Source organism: Dendrobates tinctorius, unplaced genomic scaffold (assembly GCF_039654945.1).
Source record: "Dendrobates tinctorius isolate UK_male_01 unplaced genomic scaffold, ASM3965494v1 ptg000005l, whole genome shotgun sequence".
NCBI classification, from domain to species: Eukaryota; Metazoa; Chordata; class Amphibia; order Anura; family Dendrobatidae; genus Dendrobates; species Dendrobates tinctorius.
The window spans coordinates 11,391,903-11,412,415 of NW_027361673.1; the positions used below are offsets into that span (position 1 = coordinate 11,391,903).

Consider the following 20,513-nt stretch of genomic DNA (forward strand, 5'->3'; position numbering starts at 1 on the left):
GTTCCACCATATGCAGCTCTCAAGTCCAGCTCACCCTCCCAGTAGGTCAAGAAAGTACTCAGTCTCTCATCCGCGTACACTGGGTTTGAACGCCCACATTGCCAAACTAATCTCGTTAGAGATGATGCCTTATCGGTTGGTGGAAAGCGCAGCTTTCCGTGAACTCATGGCCTATGCAGTACCACGCTATGACCTACCCAGTCGCCACTTCTCTCGCAAAGCCATCCCAGCCCTCCACCATCATGTGAAAGACCGCATTGTCCATGCACTCAAGCAGTCAGTGAGTGGAAAGGTGCACCTCACAACAGATGCATGGTCCAGTCGGCATGGCCAGGGCCGTTACATGCGCACTGGGTTAATGTGGTGGATGCAGGGTCCACAGGGGACAGCGGTGGTGGGACAGTGCTGCCTAGCCCACGGTATAGGAAACAGTTGGCTGTAGGCATTCGACCCTCCTCCTCCAGAAGCGAAAGCTCGTCCACAGAGCGCAGTCGTACGAGCACTCCATCTGCAGCTGCCACTGCTGCACACGAGGTGTCCCCCTATCGAGCAGCTAGTGGAAAGTGTCAGCAGGCTGTGTTGCAGATGATGTGTTTGGGCGACAGACACACCGCCGAGGTGCTGGCCGAGTACTTGAAGCGACAAACTGAGTCATGGCTGGGCAGTATACATCTTGAGGCAGGTAAGGTAGTTAGTGATAATGGCCGTAATTTTGTGGCAGCCATAGCCCTTTCAAAACTCAGCCACATACCTTGCTTGGCTCACACCTTGAACCTGGTGGTGCAGTGCTTCCACAATTATCCGGAGTTAACAGCCCTGCTCCAAAAGGTGCGAAGACTGTGCGCGCACATCCGCCGGTCGCCTGTACACTCCATTCGTATGCAGAAGCTGCAGCGATTGCTCCACCTTCCCAACCACCGCCTCATTATCGACATTGCAACAAGGTGGAACTCCACCCTGCACATGGTTGAGCGGCTGTGTGAACAGAGGCAGGCCATAATGCATTTGTGGGAGGATACACGGCCAGGCACTTTGAGAGCAGATATGGAGTTGACAGGTGTGCAGTGGTCGAAGCTGAAAGACCTCTGTAAAGTCCTTCAGTGTTTTGAGGAATGCACACGGCTGGAAAGCGCAGACGATGCCATCCTAAGCATGAGCATCCCACTTATGCGTCTGCTCATGCAAACTTTGACGCACATTAAGGAGCAGGCGTCTGCAGCCAATGTTGACGAGGAGGAAGAGGAGGAGGGAATCCTTGATGACATTCAGCCATTGTCTGCTCAGGGACCTCTCCTGGATGAGGTGGAGGAAGAAGAGGAGGAGGAGGAGGATGATGATGGGGATGATTACTTAGGGGAGGAGGATGCATCTCGTGGGGCAAGTGAAAATGTTGGAGTGGCAAGGTCTGGTACAGGGTTTGTGTGTGACTGGAGGGATGTGGATTTGCCAGAAAGTGCTCCTCCAACCAGCACTCGCAGTGCATCATTGACACCGGGAACATTGGCCCACATGTCAGATTATGCCTTGCCAAAATGATGAACGATGACGACTACTGGTTGGCCAGCATCCTGGATCCACGCTATAAAGGCAAATTACAAAACATCATGCCACAGGAGAACCTTGACCTAATATTGGCTACTAAACAAGCAACTCTGGTTAACCGGTTGGTTGAGGCATTCCCAGCACACAGCAGCGGTGATGGTTCTCACACGAGCCGTACGGGCCGGGGGCAGCTTGGCAGAGGTGTTCGTGGTGCACACAGCAGAAGTGGCGTTGGAGACAGGGGTTTCATGACAATGTTGTGGACTGATTTTTCACGGACCGCTCACACAACTGGTAATACTGCATCGATGGAAAGTGACAGGAGACAGCAGTTTTCAACTATGGTTAACAACTGCTTTTCCTCCCATATCGATGTTCTCCCGCACAGGTCATTCCCCTTTGACTATTGGGCCGCTAAACTGGACACCTGGCCTGAATTGGCACAATATGCCTTACAGGAGCTCGCTTGCCCAGCTGCAAGTGTGCTATCGGAAAGAGTCTTCAGTGCAGCTGGATCAATCCTGACAGAAAAAAGGACCCGTCTGTCAACCCAAAATGTGGATGATCTAACCTTCATTAAAATGAACCATGCATGGGTTTCCAAGGATTTTGTCCCACCTTCCCTTGATGACACATAGGTTGCCAGAAAAATGGCTTGCTTTGGTCCTCCTCCTATTCCGCGAACTTGACCTATTTCGCCTTTTGCAGCAGCTGAATGTCCCACATCAACATATGCCACTTTGTAAACCGCCCTAACTGGGCTGCCCCCCCCCCATGGCCGGGGTCACCACCTAGCGCACTAAACCGTGCGAGTGCCGTTGCCCTGGACAGGTGGGTAGGCCGACTCTTGGGCGCGGGCACTGGCACAGGGTCCCTCATAGTGCAATCAAGTGTCTGACGGTGGTGGTGCACACCCGCCGTCAGACACACCGCTGTACTATGAGGGGCCCAGTGCCAGTACCGACGCCCATGAGTGTGCCCCCCTTGCTTGGTCAGGGCCCCAGCATTTGCAATGTTTACCTCTCCCTGCTCCTCCGCTGTGTAGTCTGGGCTGTCAAATCCTTCACTGGGAGTGTCACTACAAATTGATTGAACTGAAAGATGATGATTAAGATGTAGCTTTGCCCTGTCCTGCTGGCCGGGCTCTAGCTCCAGATGATCAGTGGATTCCATTTCTTATGGACGTCGACTCACAATGACATGCAGTGGTGGTTTATCATCAGCTTTCACAGTTTTCCTACTCACAAACGTGTGACATTCCGGCGCACATTTTAAAATGTGCCCTCTCATGCCAATCAAATAGAATCGCCTACAGCCTGTGGCTTCTGTCTTTTGCACTCCAAAGTTACGTGACAGATGATAGCCAGTGAGCACCATGTTTACATTGCTCCCTGTGATAAAAATTTGATTGAGATGAGTAACAGTGATGGAATCAACGGAAGTGCGATACAGCAAGACTTTATTCACAAAAAAATGTTTTCACTGTCTCAACACACAAATTAATTGAGGGTCAGCATCGCCTATGAGAATTGTGACGGAAGTTTTTCCCGTGAATAGTAATTCCTAGATTTCTGCAATCACTAGCCTTTATGTCAGTAATTGTATGCATCTCATTTCCTATTGCGGAGAGGCTGGACTGTATTACTGAGACAGAAATATATATGAAGATTTAAAAATAACACCAAAAAGTATATAATTGTGTACGCCTCAAATGCATTTCCTTTTTTCCACTTTTTAGATTGCTGTGTAATCCATACTGAGAACACGGAGATTTTACATGTTTAAACTATGCTATATATACCTGCTATCCAGTGATAAAGTACCCTTTCTCAACTTTGTACAATCTGATCAAATCCATACTGGGCCTGAGAACATCTGAGTCTGCCTCCTGATCTATAGACATATTTTTAACGTGTAAACTAGGCTACATATATACGTGTTATCCGGTGAAACTGTACCCTTTATCAACTTTCTACAATGTTGTTGAATCCATACTGGGCCTGAGAACGGCTGCCGAGCTGTTAAGCAAGCTACAGCACCTGTGGTTTGGACACGTAATTTTTTCAGGAATGACAGTTAGGCCTAACTCCGGAATTGCGGTTGACCTGAACTTACTGGGAAATCATCGTTCGTGGGGAATAATCTGAATCCCAGATCCCCATCACTAACGGAGTTCAGCAGGTCATCTGCACCTGTAAGCGACAAAAGCTGGTCCTTTCAGTGTAGCATGCATGCAGCCCTGGACATGTACGGGAATGCTAGACCTGTTATTGCTCGATCTCACGTGCCAGAGCCTCGCTTATCCCTCTAGTAAGCTTGACGCGTACTGCGGGGGCATGCTGGAGTCTCGATTGTTAACGGAATAAAGCTGAGAAATCACTAGCACAACTACAAACACACATACCACACACAGAATCGACAAAGCTTTCAAAGTGTGCATCTTTTCTTTAGGTGGCATGGTAGTGGTTTCCCGGGTGGAGTCCAATTAAGCCACAGGCTCCACTCCTGGAGGTGCACTTTTGGACATTCCTTTAAGGTTCAGCTTTGCAATCATACTGCCCCCAGAAACCAAAAACTTTGCCTTCATGGACGCTGTTTGGAGGTTTGTGGGAATAACGCCGCCCGATCAGCAGTCGGCATATGGGTCGCCCTCCCAGGGCTGTGGGGTACTCGGTACCGGGCCGGTGTCAGTGGAATGTGTCACAGCAGCGGTGACCCGGACGGTGGCCCTGGGCGCCCATGTAAATGGCGTGGTATAATGGTAAAGAGTTTATATAGATAGTTTGACGCCACCTGTGGTGTTTGGCAACATAGATATTAGACCGACGCTGCATGCAGATCCCCTGGGACTGATGGTGTTTTGCAGCAAAGATGGTGAAGCTCCCCACAGGTGGAGCTGGAGTCCCAGGGAAGTGTAGATGTAGTGATGGGGGAAAGGCAGAGGCGGTGTAGGTGCTGGTACCCAGATGTAGCGGTGCTGGAATAACTGTAGGACACCAGAGCGTGCAGTTCCAAAGCTTTACTCACAGTCTGCAGGTTACACAGATGCCTGCCTCCGTGCTGTGTCCTCCGGGTCAGGACCTCAGCCAACCTCCGGGACCAAAATGGAAAGCTCCCTTCCAACACTCCGCCAACATGTACCTTCCTGAACGTCTCCTTTCTAGCGCTTGTGGGGGAAGCACTCACAGGACCGTGGTTCACTGAAGCGCCTCCTGTCTAACAGATGTTTCTCAGACTTTACTTGTATGGCAGACAGCTGTAGCCTTTTCCTTCTGGCTCCCACACGTCGATGCTGGGGCTTCCAAGCCTTAGTTGGGTACAGAGCATTTATAGCTGCTACTTCCCCCCGGTTTCTGCTGCAGGAACGTCAGTGTCCCTACAAACTCGGAGACCGGAATCGGGACCATGTGCTCCAGCTAGGAGTGAGCCTTAACTCTGCTCATCCTCCAGCTCCCCTTCTCACGTCTACACACTTCCCCTTCCCTGCACAGAGTGCCCTAACTTACCTCCTCCCGACCACAGAGAGCAGCTCCTCAGCAGTCAGGTTCAGAGGTCTCCCTGCTAGCCTGGAATGGGAAATGTGTTGTGTGTTGGTTTCACTGCTAGAGAGATCCTTCGTTGCTCCCAAGCTTGACAACACACTCCCTAGGAGGAAGGTAATGCCACAGTGGCGACCGTACTCTTGGGGATGCCACAAGTGCACTGAGGCCCAGCCACTGCTGGATGATGCTGCTGGTACATTGACCCAGACCACTACATTCCCCTCGCACTCTACACTGCCAGAATCTGACCCAGAGGAAACTCAGGTTCCCCTTCCCACATACTATACCACCTTACACGGTGACAAAGAGGAAGGTGCAGATGAAAGTGCAGGTTCCTTGAGCAGGTGGGGGGGGGCATACTCATGGGCGATGGCATTGGCAGAGGGCACCGCATAGTACGCAAAAGTGTCTCTGCCGGTGGGAGGGCCTAAACAGCCAAATGCAGTGAGATGGAAGATGGGGACGACAAGGAGTTCAGAGTAGTGCAGGGATTCCCTAGCAAGGAGACTTATGTAATGGTTTTCAATGTTGGGACAGCAATTTTTGGGGAGCACTATACTCTGGTGAATGATATATGGGGCCCACCATACACTGGAGCATTCCAAAGGTGGACATCAGACACTGGAGCAGCATTTACAGGGCCCATTATACACTAGAGCAGTAGAAATGGGGCCCATTATATATGGAGCATTATTTGGGCCCATAAGACAGTGGAGCTTCATCCATTGGGACCAACATATACTATAGCATTATGTGGAGCTCATCATATACGGTTTGAAACATTATATGGGATCAATGATTCCATATGGAGAAATATATGGGCCTCATTACTCTGTATAGCGCACTAAGCGCTGGCCATAATACTGTATGGAGTTATATACTGTCCGTTTTTGGAGGTATCAGAGAATTTAAAATGGATATCAGTCATGAGATGTAAGAAGTGAAGTATTTTTCATTGTACTATACTGCTATTTCTCTGCCGTATCGGAGCATCATGAGTTGTGGTATGTGTTAAAGGGGCGCTCTTTGGCCCTGGGCCCACGAAAACCTGGAGCCAGCCCTACCCCCCCACAACTGTAGCCAAATAACCCCCATTTTTCAGTGCGTAACTAGTATTATGAAGTAAATTAAGGTTGACAAGCTTAAGTAATAAGAATTGATGCTTTTGGCATTCAAATGGGCACTGTAGGTGTGTTTCCTGTCCTCTCACTGCCGACTTTAATTCCCCATTGACTTACATTGGGTTTCGTGTCGGCCGATTTTGCTCGACCTGACTTTTGGAAAAGTCGGGTTTCATGAAACGAAACTCGACCCTAAAAAACCAAAAGTCGCTCAACTCTAGTGAAGACCTTTAAATCAAATCATACACACTAGATTGCAGCTGGATATATATATATATATATATGTTACTCTGCAGTTTAATGGCATCCTGTTCCTGTCCAGCTTCCCCACTTAGATCCATGCTGGCAGCAGGAAATTAACTTTATTCCCTCCAGCAGCATTCAGCTTCCAGTCATAGGAGTGGCGCTGGCATGGTTTCAGTCACCGCTCAGTGTAACGGTGCCCTCGGCTGTCAGTCAGTGCCGGGGTGCTGTTACAGCCACCACTCTCTACACTGAGCGGTGACTGAAGCCGCGCCAATGCAACCCCTATGACTAAACGCCTTACGGTGCCAGGGGGAATAAAGTTCATAGTGTTATTAAAATCATTAAAAGTAATCAATATATAAAGCTCAATGTGGGTGTGTATAATAAATGTATGTATGTATGTGTCCGGGATTGGCATCCGCACCGTTGCAGCTACAGCCACAAAATTTGGCACAGTCACACATCTGGACCCCGAGAGCGTCATAGGCTATGCTGTGAGGCGAAATTTTAACCCTGCATGTTCAATTCACCAAACAATTTTGCCCCTATCTACATAATGGGGGAAAAGTGAAAGGAAAAGTGTTGAAAGGCAAATTGACAGCTGCCAGATGTGAACAAGGGGGAATTAAAGAATGAGAGCGATGGCGCCCAACAGTATATACCGTACTGTTGCTAAGGAGGGGCCCTGACATGGGATACTCGCCACACACGGGGATACGAACACACACAAAATGTGCTGCAACACATCTACCACCCTCAGCACACATTTCACCAAACATACACCAACCTCACCACATAAAAGTCGAAACACAAAAGTCGCCACTCAAAACTCGCCACGCTGTCCCAGAGCTGTTTAAAAGATGAAAAATGAGCTGTGATTGGTTGCTATCAGCATCAGTTTTCTTTCTAGACAGTTGTGGTAACGGAGGCCTATTATTCTTATCATTTCTATGGTGTTATCGTCTATTAGATACACGACTCAGCAGACAGTATCAAACAAAATAGGATTAGATACACGGCTGAGCAGTCAGTATCACACAGGATAGGATTAGATACATGGCTCAGCAGTCAGTATCACACAGGATAGGATTAGATACACGGCTCAGCAGTCAGTATCACACAGGATAGGATTAGATACTTTCTGCTCAGCCGTGTATCACACAGGAGAGGATACTTGGGTAATCGTTTAGTTAATTTGTGTTGCAAACAGTGGCGGATTAAGTGGACTATGGGCCCGGGGTTGTTCATAAAACCTGGGCCCCTGTACCCCACTTCCCAGGAAAACATTTTCTGTCAAAATTTTGTGGCTCTTCTCACAAAAACACTGCATATGCTGATTTTTAGGTATACAAATTGTAACATTTATTAGACCATAAAAACAAAGAAAAATTACTTTTTTCTCACAAGAAATTGTATTGTATGGTCAAACAATATAAATAATATTAAATCGGCTGTTCCCGAATTTGGCGCCCCCCCTGGCAGTGAATGGCCTGCTCGGATGCGGGGTCTGGAAAGGAATAAAATGGCCGCGCTTGGGAGGGGGTACCGACCTGGCCGGCTACTGGTTAGGGATGTTAATGATTAATCACACAGTCACAGACAGACATTCATTTCTGACACACTGCCTGCGACAGTGCTCCCAGGCAGCACAGACAGTAATGTGCAGGCTCAGCTCTGCCTCCTCTGCCCCTGGCTGCAGTATAAGTTACACATATATATATATCACAATACCAAATGGAACAATTCGCAATGTACCCCAGGCGAGTCACCATTTGTAAAATTATGACTCAAAGGGGATCGATAATGGACACTCCCACATAACATGTTAACACAAAAAATGGAGTGAAAGTCCAAAATATTTTAGAAACGTAAGAAATTTATTATACATAAAAATCGTACTGACAATTATAAACAACATCTACAATGAAGGAATCGGGTAATACTAGCTGCTAATTGTCCTGTCCATATAATATTAAGTGAAAAGGAGCCAAGTGCTTCTTGTAATGATGGGCCATAAAACCGGGACACAAAGTGAAGGGAAGAACCCAGGTGCGCACCCTGAGGAACAACCCCGTTATCCCATGCTAAAGTGCTTACCCATCATGTGCTCCAGGACAAGTGCACCGCCGCCACCAGCGCAAGTGCAGCGTGGCGGCGCTGCACTTGTCCTGGAGGCTGGAGCACATGATGGGTAAGCACTTTAGCATGGGATAACGGGGTTGTTCCTCAGGGTGCGCACCTGGGTTCTTCCCTACACTTTGTGTCCCGGTTTTATGGCCCATTGTTCTCAAATAAATTTCTTACGTTTCTAAAATATTTTGGACTTTCACTCCATTTTTTTGTGTTAACATATAAGTTACACTTAGGCTGTGTGCACACGCTACGGATTAGGTGCGGATTCATCCTCACGGATTTTGTAAAATCTGCAGGTGAAACCGCAGGTCAAAATACCTGCGGTTTTACCTGCGGATTGCTCTGCGGTTTCGCCCTGCGGTTTTTCATCTCCTCAATAGAGGTGATGGCAAACCGCAGGAGAATCCGCAGAAAGAATTGACATGTCAAAAACCGCTGCGGAACCGCAGCAAAATCCGCAATGTGTGCACACAGCCTTACACAGGCTGCCTGCGACTGCCTGGCTGCTGTGTGTGTGAGTGTGAGTGACTCTGTGTGACACTGAGGAAGGAAGCCGCCCGCAGGGAGAGCTCAGCAGCTGACTGAGCATGGAGGGAGGCTGGGGAGAGGCAGAGCATCCTCCTCCCAAATGGTGAGTGACCTGTGACCCACCTGCGCTAGCCGCTGCCAAAATCTCCTGCTAATACTCAGTCCTCTTCTCTCCTCACTGTGCCTCGGCCGGCCGCCTCCACGCTTCTCTCCCGAGTCCCACAGCACAGAGAGGAGGAATTTCTGCTCCTGCCGTGCTGCGCCGCCCCCACACACGTGCCGCCTGGGGCGGCCCGCCCCCCCGCAACCCCCTTCCTACGCCACTGGGCGGCGGCGGCTCACACAGATGCCGACCGGATTGGCTCCTGCCCTGGGCCCCCAAAAAACCTTGGGCCCGGGGCGACCGCCCCATCCGCCCCTATTAAGATCCACCACTGGTTGCAAATCTGTAGTGTTGAATATATGATGTGAAATGTTTTTATGTGCAATATAATCATTATAATTTGATATAACTAACCACAGTTGGTTACTATGCCCAGACAACTCCGGGCTCTTCAGCTAGTCAACTATATAAAGCATAGGTGATAAGTTAGGAATCAGTAGAGGTCCATCTGATGGGATGACTGCAGACCCAAGAATGGGGTTTTGAAATGCCCTGTCGTACCACCGCTGATTAGTAAACTATCACCTACCTGCCTTTATAGGTGAGTGATATGTTAAATGAGGGAAACAACTATTCAATTTAAACTTTGCTGGCTTAAGAGACCCCTCATTTATGAAAGGTTTAGTCCCAAAATAAAATTATCAAGTTACTATCCAAGAGCACTTTGGGTCTGACTGCAGAATGCACCATTGATGACAAGAATAGAGCTCTGGAACCTTTGTCTTGAAAGGAACAGAATTGTGCAAACTCATCCATTTCCTATTAGGTTTTTATGCCAGAAAAAAAAATAAAAAAAAAAATCACTAAACATAATGCTCTTTCCATAGACAATGAATGGAGAGGAGGTCGAGCTTACACACTTCTGATTTTTTTGTGACAAGGTTTCCAGATCACCAGGTGTCCCAGTACTCACTATGATCCACGGGATAATTAAGTATTCGGAGTACAGCCCTGTAAGGACTGGTGTCAATTAAGGCTACAGTTTCTGGTTTAAGTTGTAAATTCTATTAAGGCTATGTGCCCACGTAGTGTTTTATTCCGGACACTAAAAACCGGACTCCTTCCCAGAAATCGCGCGTTTTTTTCCGTGCGATTTTACAGCAATTTTGCCGCGATTTTCGCGTGCGATATTCAAGCACTTTCCAAGTGATTTGAAGCATCGCTTGGAAAGTGATTGACAGGTTGGTCACACTCGTCAAACAGTGTTTGACAAGTGTGACCAGGTTTTTACTATTGAGGCCGGCTATGCGGCATCAATAGTAAAAGATAGAATGTTAAAAAAAAAAAAAAAAAATTAAAAATCGGGGTATATTTACCTTCCAGCGTCCCGCACTGCCATTCCGGGCCTCAGCGTTCCCAGTAATGCCTTGCGAGACCTGTGATGACGTAGTCTCGCGTTGCTATAGCGATCTCGCGAGACCACGTCACCACAGGGCCTTGCCGCAAGGCATTACTGGGAACACTTAGGCCGGGATGGCAGTACGGGACGCCGGAAGGTAAATATACCCCAGTTTTGTTTGTTTTTTTACAGGGGTATGGTACCCAGGGCCTGGCGGACAGTCTCCTCTCCTCCACACCGTGGGTACCAGCCGCACATGAGACGCTTAACTTCCCGCATGGTGGGCATAGCCACATGCGGGAAGTAAGCGATTCTCATGCATTCCTATGGGTGTGGAATCGCCGCAATTCTTTGCGATTCCGTACAAAAGAATGAGCATGCTGCGATTTTTTCCGCGATGCGATTCCGCTGCGGAAAAAAGCGCAGCATTAGCACAGCATGTGCGCAATGCCATAGGAATGCATAGGGGGGCATTCTGTACACGATTTTTAAACGTTTTCGCGCCGAAAATCGTGGCAAAAACGCTTAAAAATCGCTACGTGGGCACACAGCCTAAATGTCAGACCACGCCACCTTCCACAAAATCCACACAACTCTTGTGTCAGAAAACTGATGATATTCCCCGTAATGTGAAAAGCTGAGAAAAAAAAAAGTCAGGGAAAAAAAAAAAAAAAAAAAAAGCAGCAGCAAGTAATGCATTTCTGCAAAGAAAGAAAGGACTATTTTCACCTTAAAATCTTACCTATTTCATGTTTTCCATACAGCACCTGCTCAAGGATAGCAGTTTTGCCAACTCCTGCCTGTCCACACACAACTATTCGACTTCCTTTCCCCATTATGAATTAATCCTGTAAGGAAACACACTGAAAATGTATTAAAGCTGCAGTGCCATGACATGTACCAGGATGCACTACTTCCCAATTTCACAGACCCTAGTGCAAGGTCTCATGCACAAGAGCGGAGTGGCAGCACACGAGTCCCTACAGGGCCACACTGACAATGCTCTGAGAAATAATGCTTCTAGAGAAGGGTGTCCTGCAGGGGTGGACGAACCATTGGTGCAACCTGTGCATTCACATAGGGGCCCAAGAGGTAGGTGGGGCACTGCCACCTACAAATCAGGTAGAGTTCTGCAGTACGATGACCTATTGCACTGCAAAGGGCCCATATATTGCTCCTGGACAGGAGCCACTTTTGTCTGTGTCCGCTCCTGATGCCTTGTGTACCTCCATGTTAAGGCCGGGATCAGACTACGGAGTGCGATATGAGAACCTCGCACGAGTCTCTCGCATCAACACCCTGCACCGCCACCGGCACTCAGGACTGGAGCTGTGGTTGCATGTATTTCTATACCGGGGATCCCTTTAAGAGAGCCTGAGGTCAGTACCAGAGCATTTGAAGGCAATTGCCCTGACTTCCATACCGGGGATCCCTTTAAGTGAGGCATGGGGTCAGTACTAAAGCGCAGAGTGGATTTGCCCTCACTTTCGTACCGGAGATCCCTTTAAAAGGGAAGATGTGCCTATGGGATGGAGGATGTGTGATGGGTATATGGGCATGGGAGAGAGTGATTCATTTGTCATGTGCGCTCTGCTCCTTTCTGGGGGGCAGACAATGACTGGGAGCTTATGTCTGACTGGATGCTAGATTTGTCCTATCATGTTAGTGTCTGATGAGTGGGAAAACTGTTGCTCATAGCAACCAATCACAGCTCAGCTTCTTTTAAACAGCTCTGGTGAAATGAAAGATGCTTCGTGATTGTTTGGTGATACACACATAATAAAATGGTGGGGTGAATGTGCAAAAGACAAAATTGGTTACATCATTAAGAGTGAGTTCACCCATTGCATATTTGCTGCAGAATTTCAGTTCTGCACCAAAATCCCAAATGGATGTAAAAGTATATCTTTCTTGCTTTTTGGTCCATGCCTGGTCTTAAAAATCTGCAGGGGTCTCTTCAGCCAGGGACATGTTTTGCTTTTTGAATACAATAGTGAGAAAACTCCACACAAACAAGTTTAAGGGCAAATTGAAATATGAAAAGAGAAAATCCATGCATCAAATCCTAAAAACAGGCAGCACTATCAGACTTTGTTCAGTACATCACAGTGACCCCCAACATATTCCAGGTTATCAACCAAAGCAAACACATCTTCTACTCAATACTCTAAAAATATTTCAAAAAGTCTTCCACCATTGCATACCTGCTATCTCATGCAATGAAAACCCTGCACCAGCAGCACCCAGCTGTCCTTACACCAACTTCCTCTGCTTGTTACTCACTTCCAATTAACCTTTTATTGGCTATTGATGATAAGTAGAAGGAGTAAGGCTATGTGCACACAATGAGCGTTTGGTGAGTTTTTGATGTTACAGATTTTTTGCACCATTTCTGCACTTATTAAGTAAAATAGGTTACTTGCATTTTTTTAAAAATATGCAGCCTAAAAAACTCACCAAAAGCTCATTGTGGGAACGCAGCCTAAGGCCAGTGTCACACTACCGTAGAATACGGACGAGTGCTATGCGAGAAAACATCACAGTGTTAATCTATGGGGCAGCTCACAGCGGCGTTTATTTTTTGGGCGTATTCAGCGTGCGTGTAAAATCGCAGCATGCTGCAATTGTCGCCGAGACTCACCAATGCAAGCCTATGGGTGCGAGAAAAATATCGCACAGAACTCGGACCGTGCGAGTGCTGTTCGATATTTATGCACTGGTGTCATTTGAAAAGCCGGCAATTCATGTGCTGCATACAGTAAAATCACAGAGTGACAGGTTAGAATAGAATAGATATATTCATATAGAATACATATATACTGTATATAGATGTGAGTGGCACACACATAAATATATGTACGGTATATATTACATACATAGATAGAAGAAAAGCCGGCAATTCAGCAGCCGCGCAGTGTAAAATCACAGCCGGAGCCGACAGGATAGAATCGATGGATTACATACAGTAAATACATGTAGAATAGATAGACATAAAGATGTCTGTGACAAATACAACTAGTACAGTGTGTGTGCAGCTTACTGTACATGTATTTAATTAATAAAAGACTATTTTTCGGAAAAATATGGCATAGGCTCCCATTGCGGTGACGTCAGAAAGGTGAAGTGAGTTCATTGGCTGTGAACTCTCAGGACCTGTCTGACGGCACTGCGAGCAGTAGAACTTTCTCACGCTCGTGGTACCATCAGATACGTAATAGGAGTTCACAGAGAGATACTGAACACACAGTGCTCAGTGTCTGCTGGATGACAGGCAGCCTGGTTGCATCATGCAACCAGGCAGCCTGCCATCTAGATGTAGCAGAGGTAGACACGTCGTGGGACAAATGGATTAGCAGCATCTCTGCGGAATGGTGAGGAATATTGTTTTTTTTAAAATCTTTTGCAGTTAACAAAGGCATCCGGGGAATGGGCAAGGTCGTAAGTATGGTTTAATTAAGATTATTAAAGGAGTCTGTGTCATTCTTTCAATTAAAGGACTTTTTTCTGGGTGTCTGTGATTTCATACAATGTGACTATGGGATAAGTAATGCGAGCGTCTTATTGACTCTTCTCCATTACCAACCTCAGGGCTTGATGTCACCTGACAATACAAAGGTGACATCAACTATCACCCCACTTGCCACCACTACAGGGCAAGTGGGAAGAGCGAGGCTAAGTGCCAGAATTGTCGCATTTTAGAGATGCGCCTTTTCTAGAGTGGCTGAGAGCTGATGTTTTTAGCATGGGGGGGCAGTATCCATGGCCCCTTCATAGGCTATAAATATCAGCCTGCAGCTATCTGCATAGCCTTTGCTGGTTATTAATTCTATGGGGACCCTACATCATTTTTTAGGTTCCCCTATTTTAATAGCCAGTAAAGGCTAATTATACAGCTGTGAGCTGATATTAATAGCCTGTGAAGCTCCATGGTTATTACCCCCTTCCCAGGCTATAAACATCGAATCCCAGCCATCGGCTTTCCCTCTGCTGGTTACGAAAATTACACAGGAGCCCACGTAATTTTTTTCAGAAAAATAATCTTTTATTAATTAAATACATGTACAGTAATTTGCATGCAAACTGCGCTAATTGTATTTGTCCCTGACATCTACATATCTATCTATTCTCTATATATTCTGCAGTAATTTTATAGTACACAGCAGATGAATTTCCGTTTTTCTTCTATGCATGTAATATATATATACATATATATGTGTGTGTGTGTTACTGACATCTATATATCTATGTATTCTATGTGTATATATCTATTCTATTCTAACCTGTCACTCTGTGATTTTACTGTACGCAGCACATGAATTGCTGGCTTTTATTCTATCTATGCATCTATCTATTATTTATATATATAAATATATATACACTCACTGGCCACTTTATTAGGTACACCATGCTAGTAAGGGGTTGGACCCCCTTTTGCCTTCAGAACTGCCTCAATTCTTCGTGGCAGAGATTCAACAAGGTGCTGGAAGCATTCCTCAGAGATTTTGGACCATATTGACATGATGGCATCACACAGTTGGCGCAGATTTGTCGGCTGCACATCCCTGATGCGAATCTCCCGTTCCACCACATCCCAAAGATGCTCTATTGGATTGAGATCTGGTGACTGAGGAGGCCATTTGAGTACAGTAAACTCATTGTCATGTTCAAGAAACCAATCTGAGATGATTCGAGCTTTATGACATGGCGCATTATCCTGCTGAAAGTAGCCATCAGATGTTGGGTACATTGTGGTCATAAAGGGATGGACATGGTCAGCAACAATACTCAGGTAGGCTGTGGCGTTGCAACGATGCTCAATTGGTACCAAGGGGCCCAAAGAGTGCCCAGAAAAAATTCCCCACACCATGACACCACCACCACCAGCCTGAACCGTTGATACAAGGCAGGATGGATCCATGCTTTCATGTTGTTTACGCCAAATTCTGACCCTACCATCCGAATGTCGCAGCAGAAATCGAGACTCATCAGACCAGGCAACGTTTTTCCAATCTTCTACTGTCCAATTTCGATGAGCTTGTGCAAATTGTAGCCTCAGTTTCCTGTTCTTAGCTGAGAGGAGTGGTACCCAGTGTGGTCTTCTGCTGCTGTAGTCCATCTGCCTCAAAGTTCGACGCACTGTGCGTTCAGAGATGCTCTTCTGCCTACCTTGGTTGTAACGGGTGGCAATTTGAGTCACTGTTGCCTTTCTATCAGCTCGAACCAGTCTGCCCATTCTCCTCTGACCTCTGGCATCAACATGGCATTTCCGGCCACAGAACTGCCGCTCACTGGATTTTTTTTCTTTTTCAGACCATTCTCTGTAAACCCTAGAGATGGTTGTGCGTGAAAATCCCAGTAGATCAGCAGTTTCTGAAATTCTCAGACCAGCCCTTCTGGCACCAACAATCATGCCACGTTCAAAGGCACTCAAATCACCTTTCTTCCCCATACTGATGCTCGGTTTGAACTGCAGGAGATTGTCTTGACCATGTCTACATGCCTAAATGCACTGAGTTGCCGCCATGTGATTGGCTGATTAGAAATTAAGTCTTAACACACAGTTGGACAGGTGTACCTAATAAAGTGGCCAGTGAGTGTATGTGTGTGTGTTTTGATATTTCCTTTGAAAACAATCTAAAATTGTAAAAGTTCATGTTAAAATCGCATTGCAATTGGATAGCAGTCGCACTGCATTTGACTGTAAATTGGATGCTAGGTGTGAAAAATCGGATTGTAATCGTATGACACTTGCATTACACTCGTGCAACTTTCGGCAGGGAGACTCGGACCGATTTTTCATACATTGACTCTGGTCTAAGACTAGGGCTATAGGGAAGGTTCTTTGACTGTTTCTTTTTTGCACACTTGGGGCATTTTATATGGAGTCATTAAAAATAATACATATAAAAGCTCTTTCACACACTTGTGATTTCACAATGAAAAAAAACACATAAAGTGGGCAATTTACTATGGAGTGGTATTTCTTTATTTTACACAGGTGTTTTTTTTCATGCATTTTGGGGTTCTTGAAAATCCTACTTAACGTGAACCTGACAGCTGATACATGCTTCCCAATCCATAGACTCCAGCCACGCGACTCCAGCCATATATGTTTAACTCTGAAACGCTGCCGAGTTTCTGTGAAAAACATAGTTAAATAGTCGCCACTGGAGACAAATCAGACAGGCAGGTCCCACGCGATTTCTTGACAACCGCTGCCCTGGATTGACAGGTCTCTGCTAGGGATGAGCGAACCCAAACAATAAAGCTCAGGGTTCATACTGGATACGTAGTGTACGGTGCCGAACCCTGAACACGAACTTCTTTCTGTACATCCATCTGTCTAAGGCTAGTTTCACATTAGCGTTTTTTAGCACAGCGCTTCGTGCGCAATAGAAACGCATGAAAGAAAAGCATCATGCATTTTGCATGCATTTGCTTTTTTTAGGCGCATGCATTTTAACCAGATTGTAGCCATGTTAACTCTTAAAACGCATGCATTCCCATAGACTGTAATGTGATTTTTGGCGCATTCCGTGCACATTCCGTGCGCATGCATTTTTTTGACACAGGTTGGACGGACCAAAAATGCAACAGGTTGCGTCCGGCGCGCCTAGGTGGACACTACAAAAAAAGCATGCGCACAAAAGCACCATACAAACGCGTGCAAACGCTAGACCATGCGCCCCATGTTAAACATAGGGGAGCATGGCGCATGCCCATGGACGCGCACGATGCGCTGCGCTAAAAAACACTAGTGTGAAACCAGCCTAAGAATAAACAAATCTTTAATAAAATGACATAGGTTCCCCCTATTTTTAATAACCAGCGAAGGGAAAGCAGACAGCTGTTAGCTTGTTTTATTATGAGAATGGGCCATGGACCATCCCAGCCTAATAACATCAGCCTCCAGCTGTCTGCTTTGCCTTTGCTGGTTATTAAAAATGGGGGGACCCTAAACACTGACATGGAGTCCTCCTTATTTTTAATAGAACAAGGCTGCATAAGTCATTCACAGTCACGTCACCTCGAGACCCAACAGAGTACAGCGTGAGACCTGGAAGAGGCTGCTGCTCCAGTCTATGGGGATGTCTAACAGATGCCTCTTCACTACTAACCTGTGGGCTTGATGTCAGCGCCAGATGCTGACAGCAACCCCATAATTCCATTACCTCAATATTGACCCATACTCAGCATAATAAGACTAGATCACAGCTGTCTGCTTTCCCTTGGCTGGTTATTAAAAAAAGGGAGGGACCCTACATATTTTTCATTTATTTATTAACAAGTACAGTAAACTACACATGCAAGGCACTGCTCTAATACTCCACTTGGACCTCCAGCTCCTGGTTCCAGATTATTATTATTATTTTTGATATTTTAAGTCATTTTCCTATCCAAATTTGTTTGCAGGGCAATTGTCCTGCTCTTATCCCCATTTTGCTTCCTTTTTCAGCCCCCTAGCTCTTACTTTGACCATTTTACAGCACCAAAGTTCACAAAGTTCAGGACCCCACTGACTTATATGGGGTGCTTCGGGTCAAGTTCTGTTATCCGAACTGAACTTCTATGGGTTCATTCATCCCTAGTCTCTGACTATATGCACACGAAGGAAATCCAGTTAAAGAAAACAAATTAGGTATGCTGCACTGCTGGAGTAAGATGAATGTTCAACAGCGATGATAATAAGGTTTTTTTTTATGCACAATGCACTATAACACCGTACCACCGTCTTTATCAAGTGATAAAAACAAATGTGATTTGTGGGTTTTTTTCCACTTGAAAAAGATGCCAGTACAGTGTTGAAACAGGTTGTGAATGAAAAAAACCCTCATTATAATCGTTTTTGAAGAAACGGTTTACTGCAACAGATCAACCAATCTAATGTGTTTTATCCAACTGGATCCAATATTCCCTGGAGGAACTGTCCACTGGGCAGCAGCAGCTCTTTTTCTTCATGTCTACATAGTAAACATCAGGAGAAATTATGTGAAAAAGTTAACAGACTTTATTAGATATTAAGCATATAAGATCACACTTAGAGCGTAACAATACATAATACACAATGCAATCCAAGATCAGTACAAATGCGGAAAAAGAGGGAGGAGGACTGGAATATGTAAGTCAAATATGGGTAATAGAAAATCCCATAGAGTAATGTGGCACCCCTGAGGATTCAGTTGCCACAGAGGTACTGCACCTCCTCCTGAGGTGTGGTACCCCACCATCCAGGTAGGTTGGAGGCTCCTGACCACGCTCCAACACCTGCATCCCACACAACACAGTAGTTCAGCAAAGCCACATTGCGGCTCCCTGCTTGGAGTGTAGCAGAGCACCTTTGGTGGCTTCCTGCTTGGAACACGAAACGTGCTGGGAGGCGGGTGGAGGTAGAATACATAAAAGAGCAGGAAGGTTTAGGATTTGGGGTCAGTCAGTCAGTCGGTGAGTGGAGAGGAGTGAGGAGAGCAGATCCCTGAGAGAGAGATGGAGGAAGGAGGTGCTGCAGCAGACCACAGTGACCTGGGTCTGCTGGCACGGGAAAGAAAAGAATGAGAAAGACATTGAACAGAAATCTGATCTTCCATAAGAAGGAGAGACTAGTACAGAACGAAGGAGTAAAAGGGAACAGAGGACGTGGGTTAGGAGAGAACCCTGCCTAGAAGTTCTAAGCGCAAGGCCGGGGCCCGGTCCCTGAGGTTGTATGGATACTAATGGTCCTACAGCAGACACCGGTGGAGTAGTGAGCTGTAAATGCACTACTCCCATCTAAGACTTGGGGGCACAACAGCAACTTGGATAGTGAGCCGGGACTCAGGAGTAAGGAGTCCCCGAAGCAGGCTACAGCTGTCTGCCGTACAAGTATGGTTCTTGGGAACATCTGTCACGAGGAACTCCAGTGTAACTCAGTACTAGGAGCACTTCACACCAAAGGCGCTATAAGAGGAGACGTTCAGAAAGGCACATGTTGGCGGAGTGTTGGAAGGGAGCATTCCATCTGACCTGGAGGTTGACTGAGTCCCTGACCCGGAGGACACAGCACGGAGGCAGGCACCTGTGTGTACTACAGACTGTGAGTAAAGCTTTGGAACTACATGCCCTGGTGTCCTCCGATTATTCCTGCGCTAACACACCCTGTACCACTACATCGGGGTACCAGCTTCTACACCGCCTGTGCCTCTCCTCTACCCCTACATCTACACTGCCCTGGGACTATAAAAAAAGGAGGTGGAAAGAACCACTAATGTACGACCACAGATCCAATATAAAAATAGAATATCTTTATTAGACAGGTATGCAGAACAAGACAAAAACGGTGTGATAATACACATAGAATAACCACGTAGCATGGAAAACGTGGCAGACCCTACCCAGGAACTCATAAACTTGTATTACAAGTCAGATAAAGTATAGATATGTACATATACAATACATTTATGGGCACCTAAATTCCCAATACTTATTGTAAATCACATTAATCGCTGATCTAATCAACCCTAAGGGCATATCATAACGTCCCAGTGAACCAATAAATCACTACCCCATAAAAATCAAATAACTGTATCAAAGGGAGGTTATAACAAGAATATAAGTGCCACCGTCATCTTTATCATACCAAGATCGACCTAAAATAACTGTGGCTAATATACCAGTCCTAATTATGTTACCTCACAATATCACTATTAAAGTGTATGTAACCATATTAGCCCAAAACGGGCAGCATAACACCAGGGGTCGATAATGGTGGCATCTTACCAAAATATGCCGGTGGATAAGAGAGTCCTGGGGGGTCCGCGCGTCTGCCCCGACGCGCGTTTCGGATGCTCGTCCTTCGTCAGGGGGCGTGGTAAACATCAGGACCGGAGGATTTAAAAAGGCCGCGGACCGGAAGTGACGCATCC

At 46.3% G+C, this 20,513-nt stretch overlaps 1 protein-coding gene across 6 annotated transcripts in view; it reads right to left on the reverse strand.

Moving 5' to 3' along the window:
* NKIRAS1 (NFKB inhibitor interacting Ras like 1) overlaps window positions 1-12,927 on the reverse strand; it is a 31,198-nt gene extending 18,271 nt beyond the window's left edge. For 3 of the 6 annotated variants that reach the window (XM_073567820.1, XM_073567782.1, XM_073567811.1), the window contains exons 1-2: window positions 12,819-12,927; window positions 11,357-11,462 (exon numbers count right to left, since the gene is read on the reverse strand). In XM_073567820.1, coding sequence (XP_073423921.1) covers window positions 11,357-11,450 — 94 coding nt within the window. In that variant the 5' untranslated portion in view covers window positions 11,451-11,462; window positions 12,819-12,927. Of the gene's footprint in view, window positions 1-11,356; window positions 11,478-11,545; window positions 11,569-11,840; window positions 11,863-12,818 lie in introns of those variants that run through there. The other 3 variants (XM_073567791.1, XM_073567806.1, XM_073567799.1) reach the window with 3 other exon arrangements.
* Window positions 12,928-20,513: the final 7,586 nt, after the last annotated feature.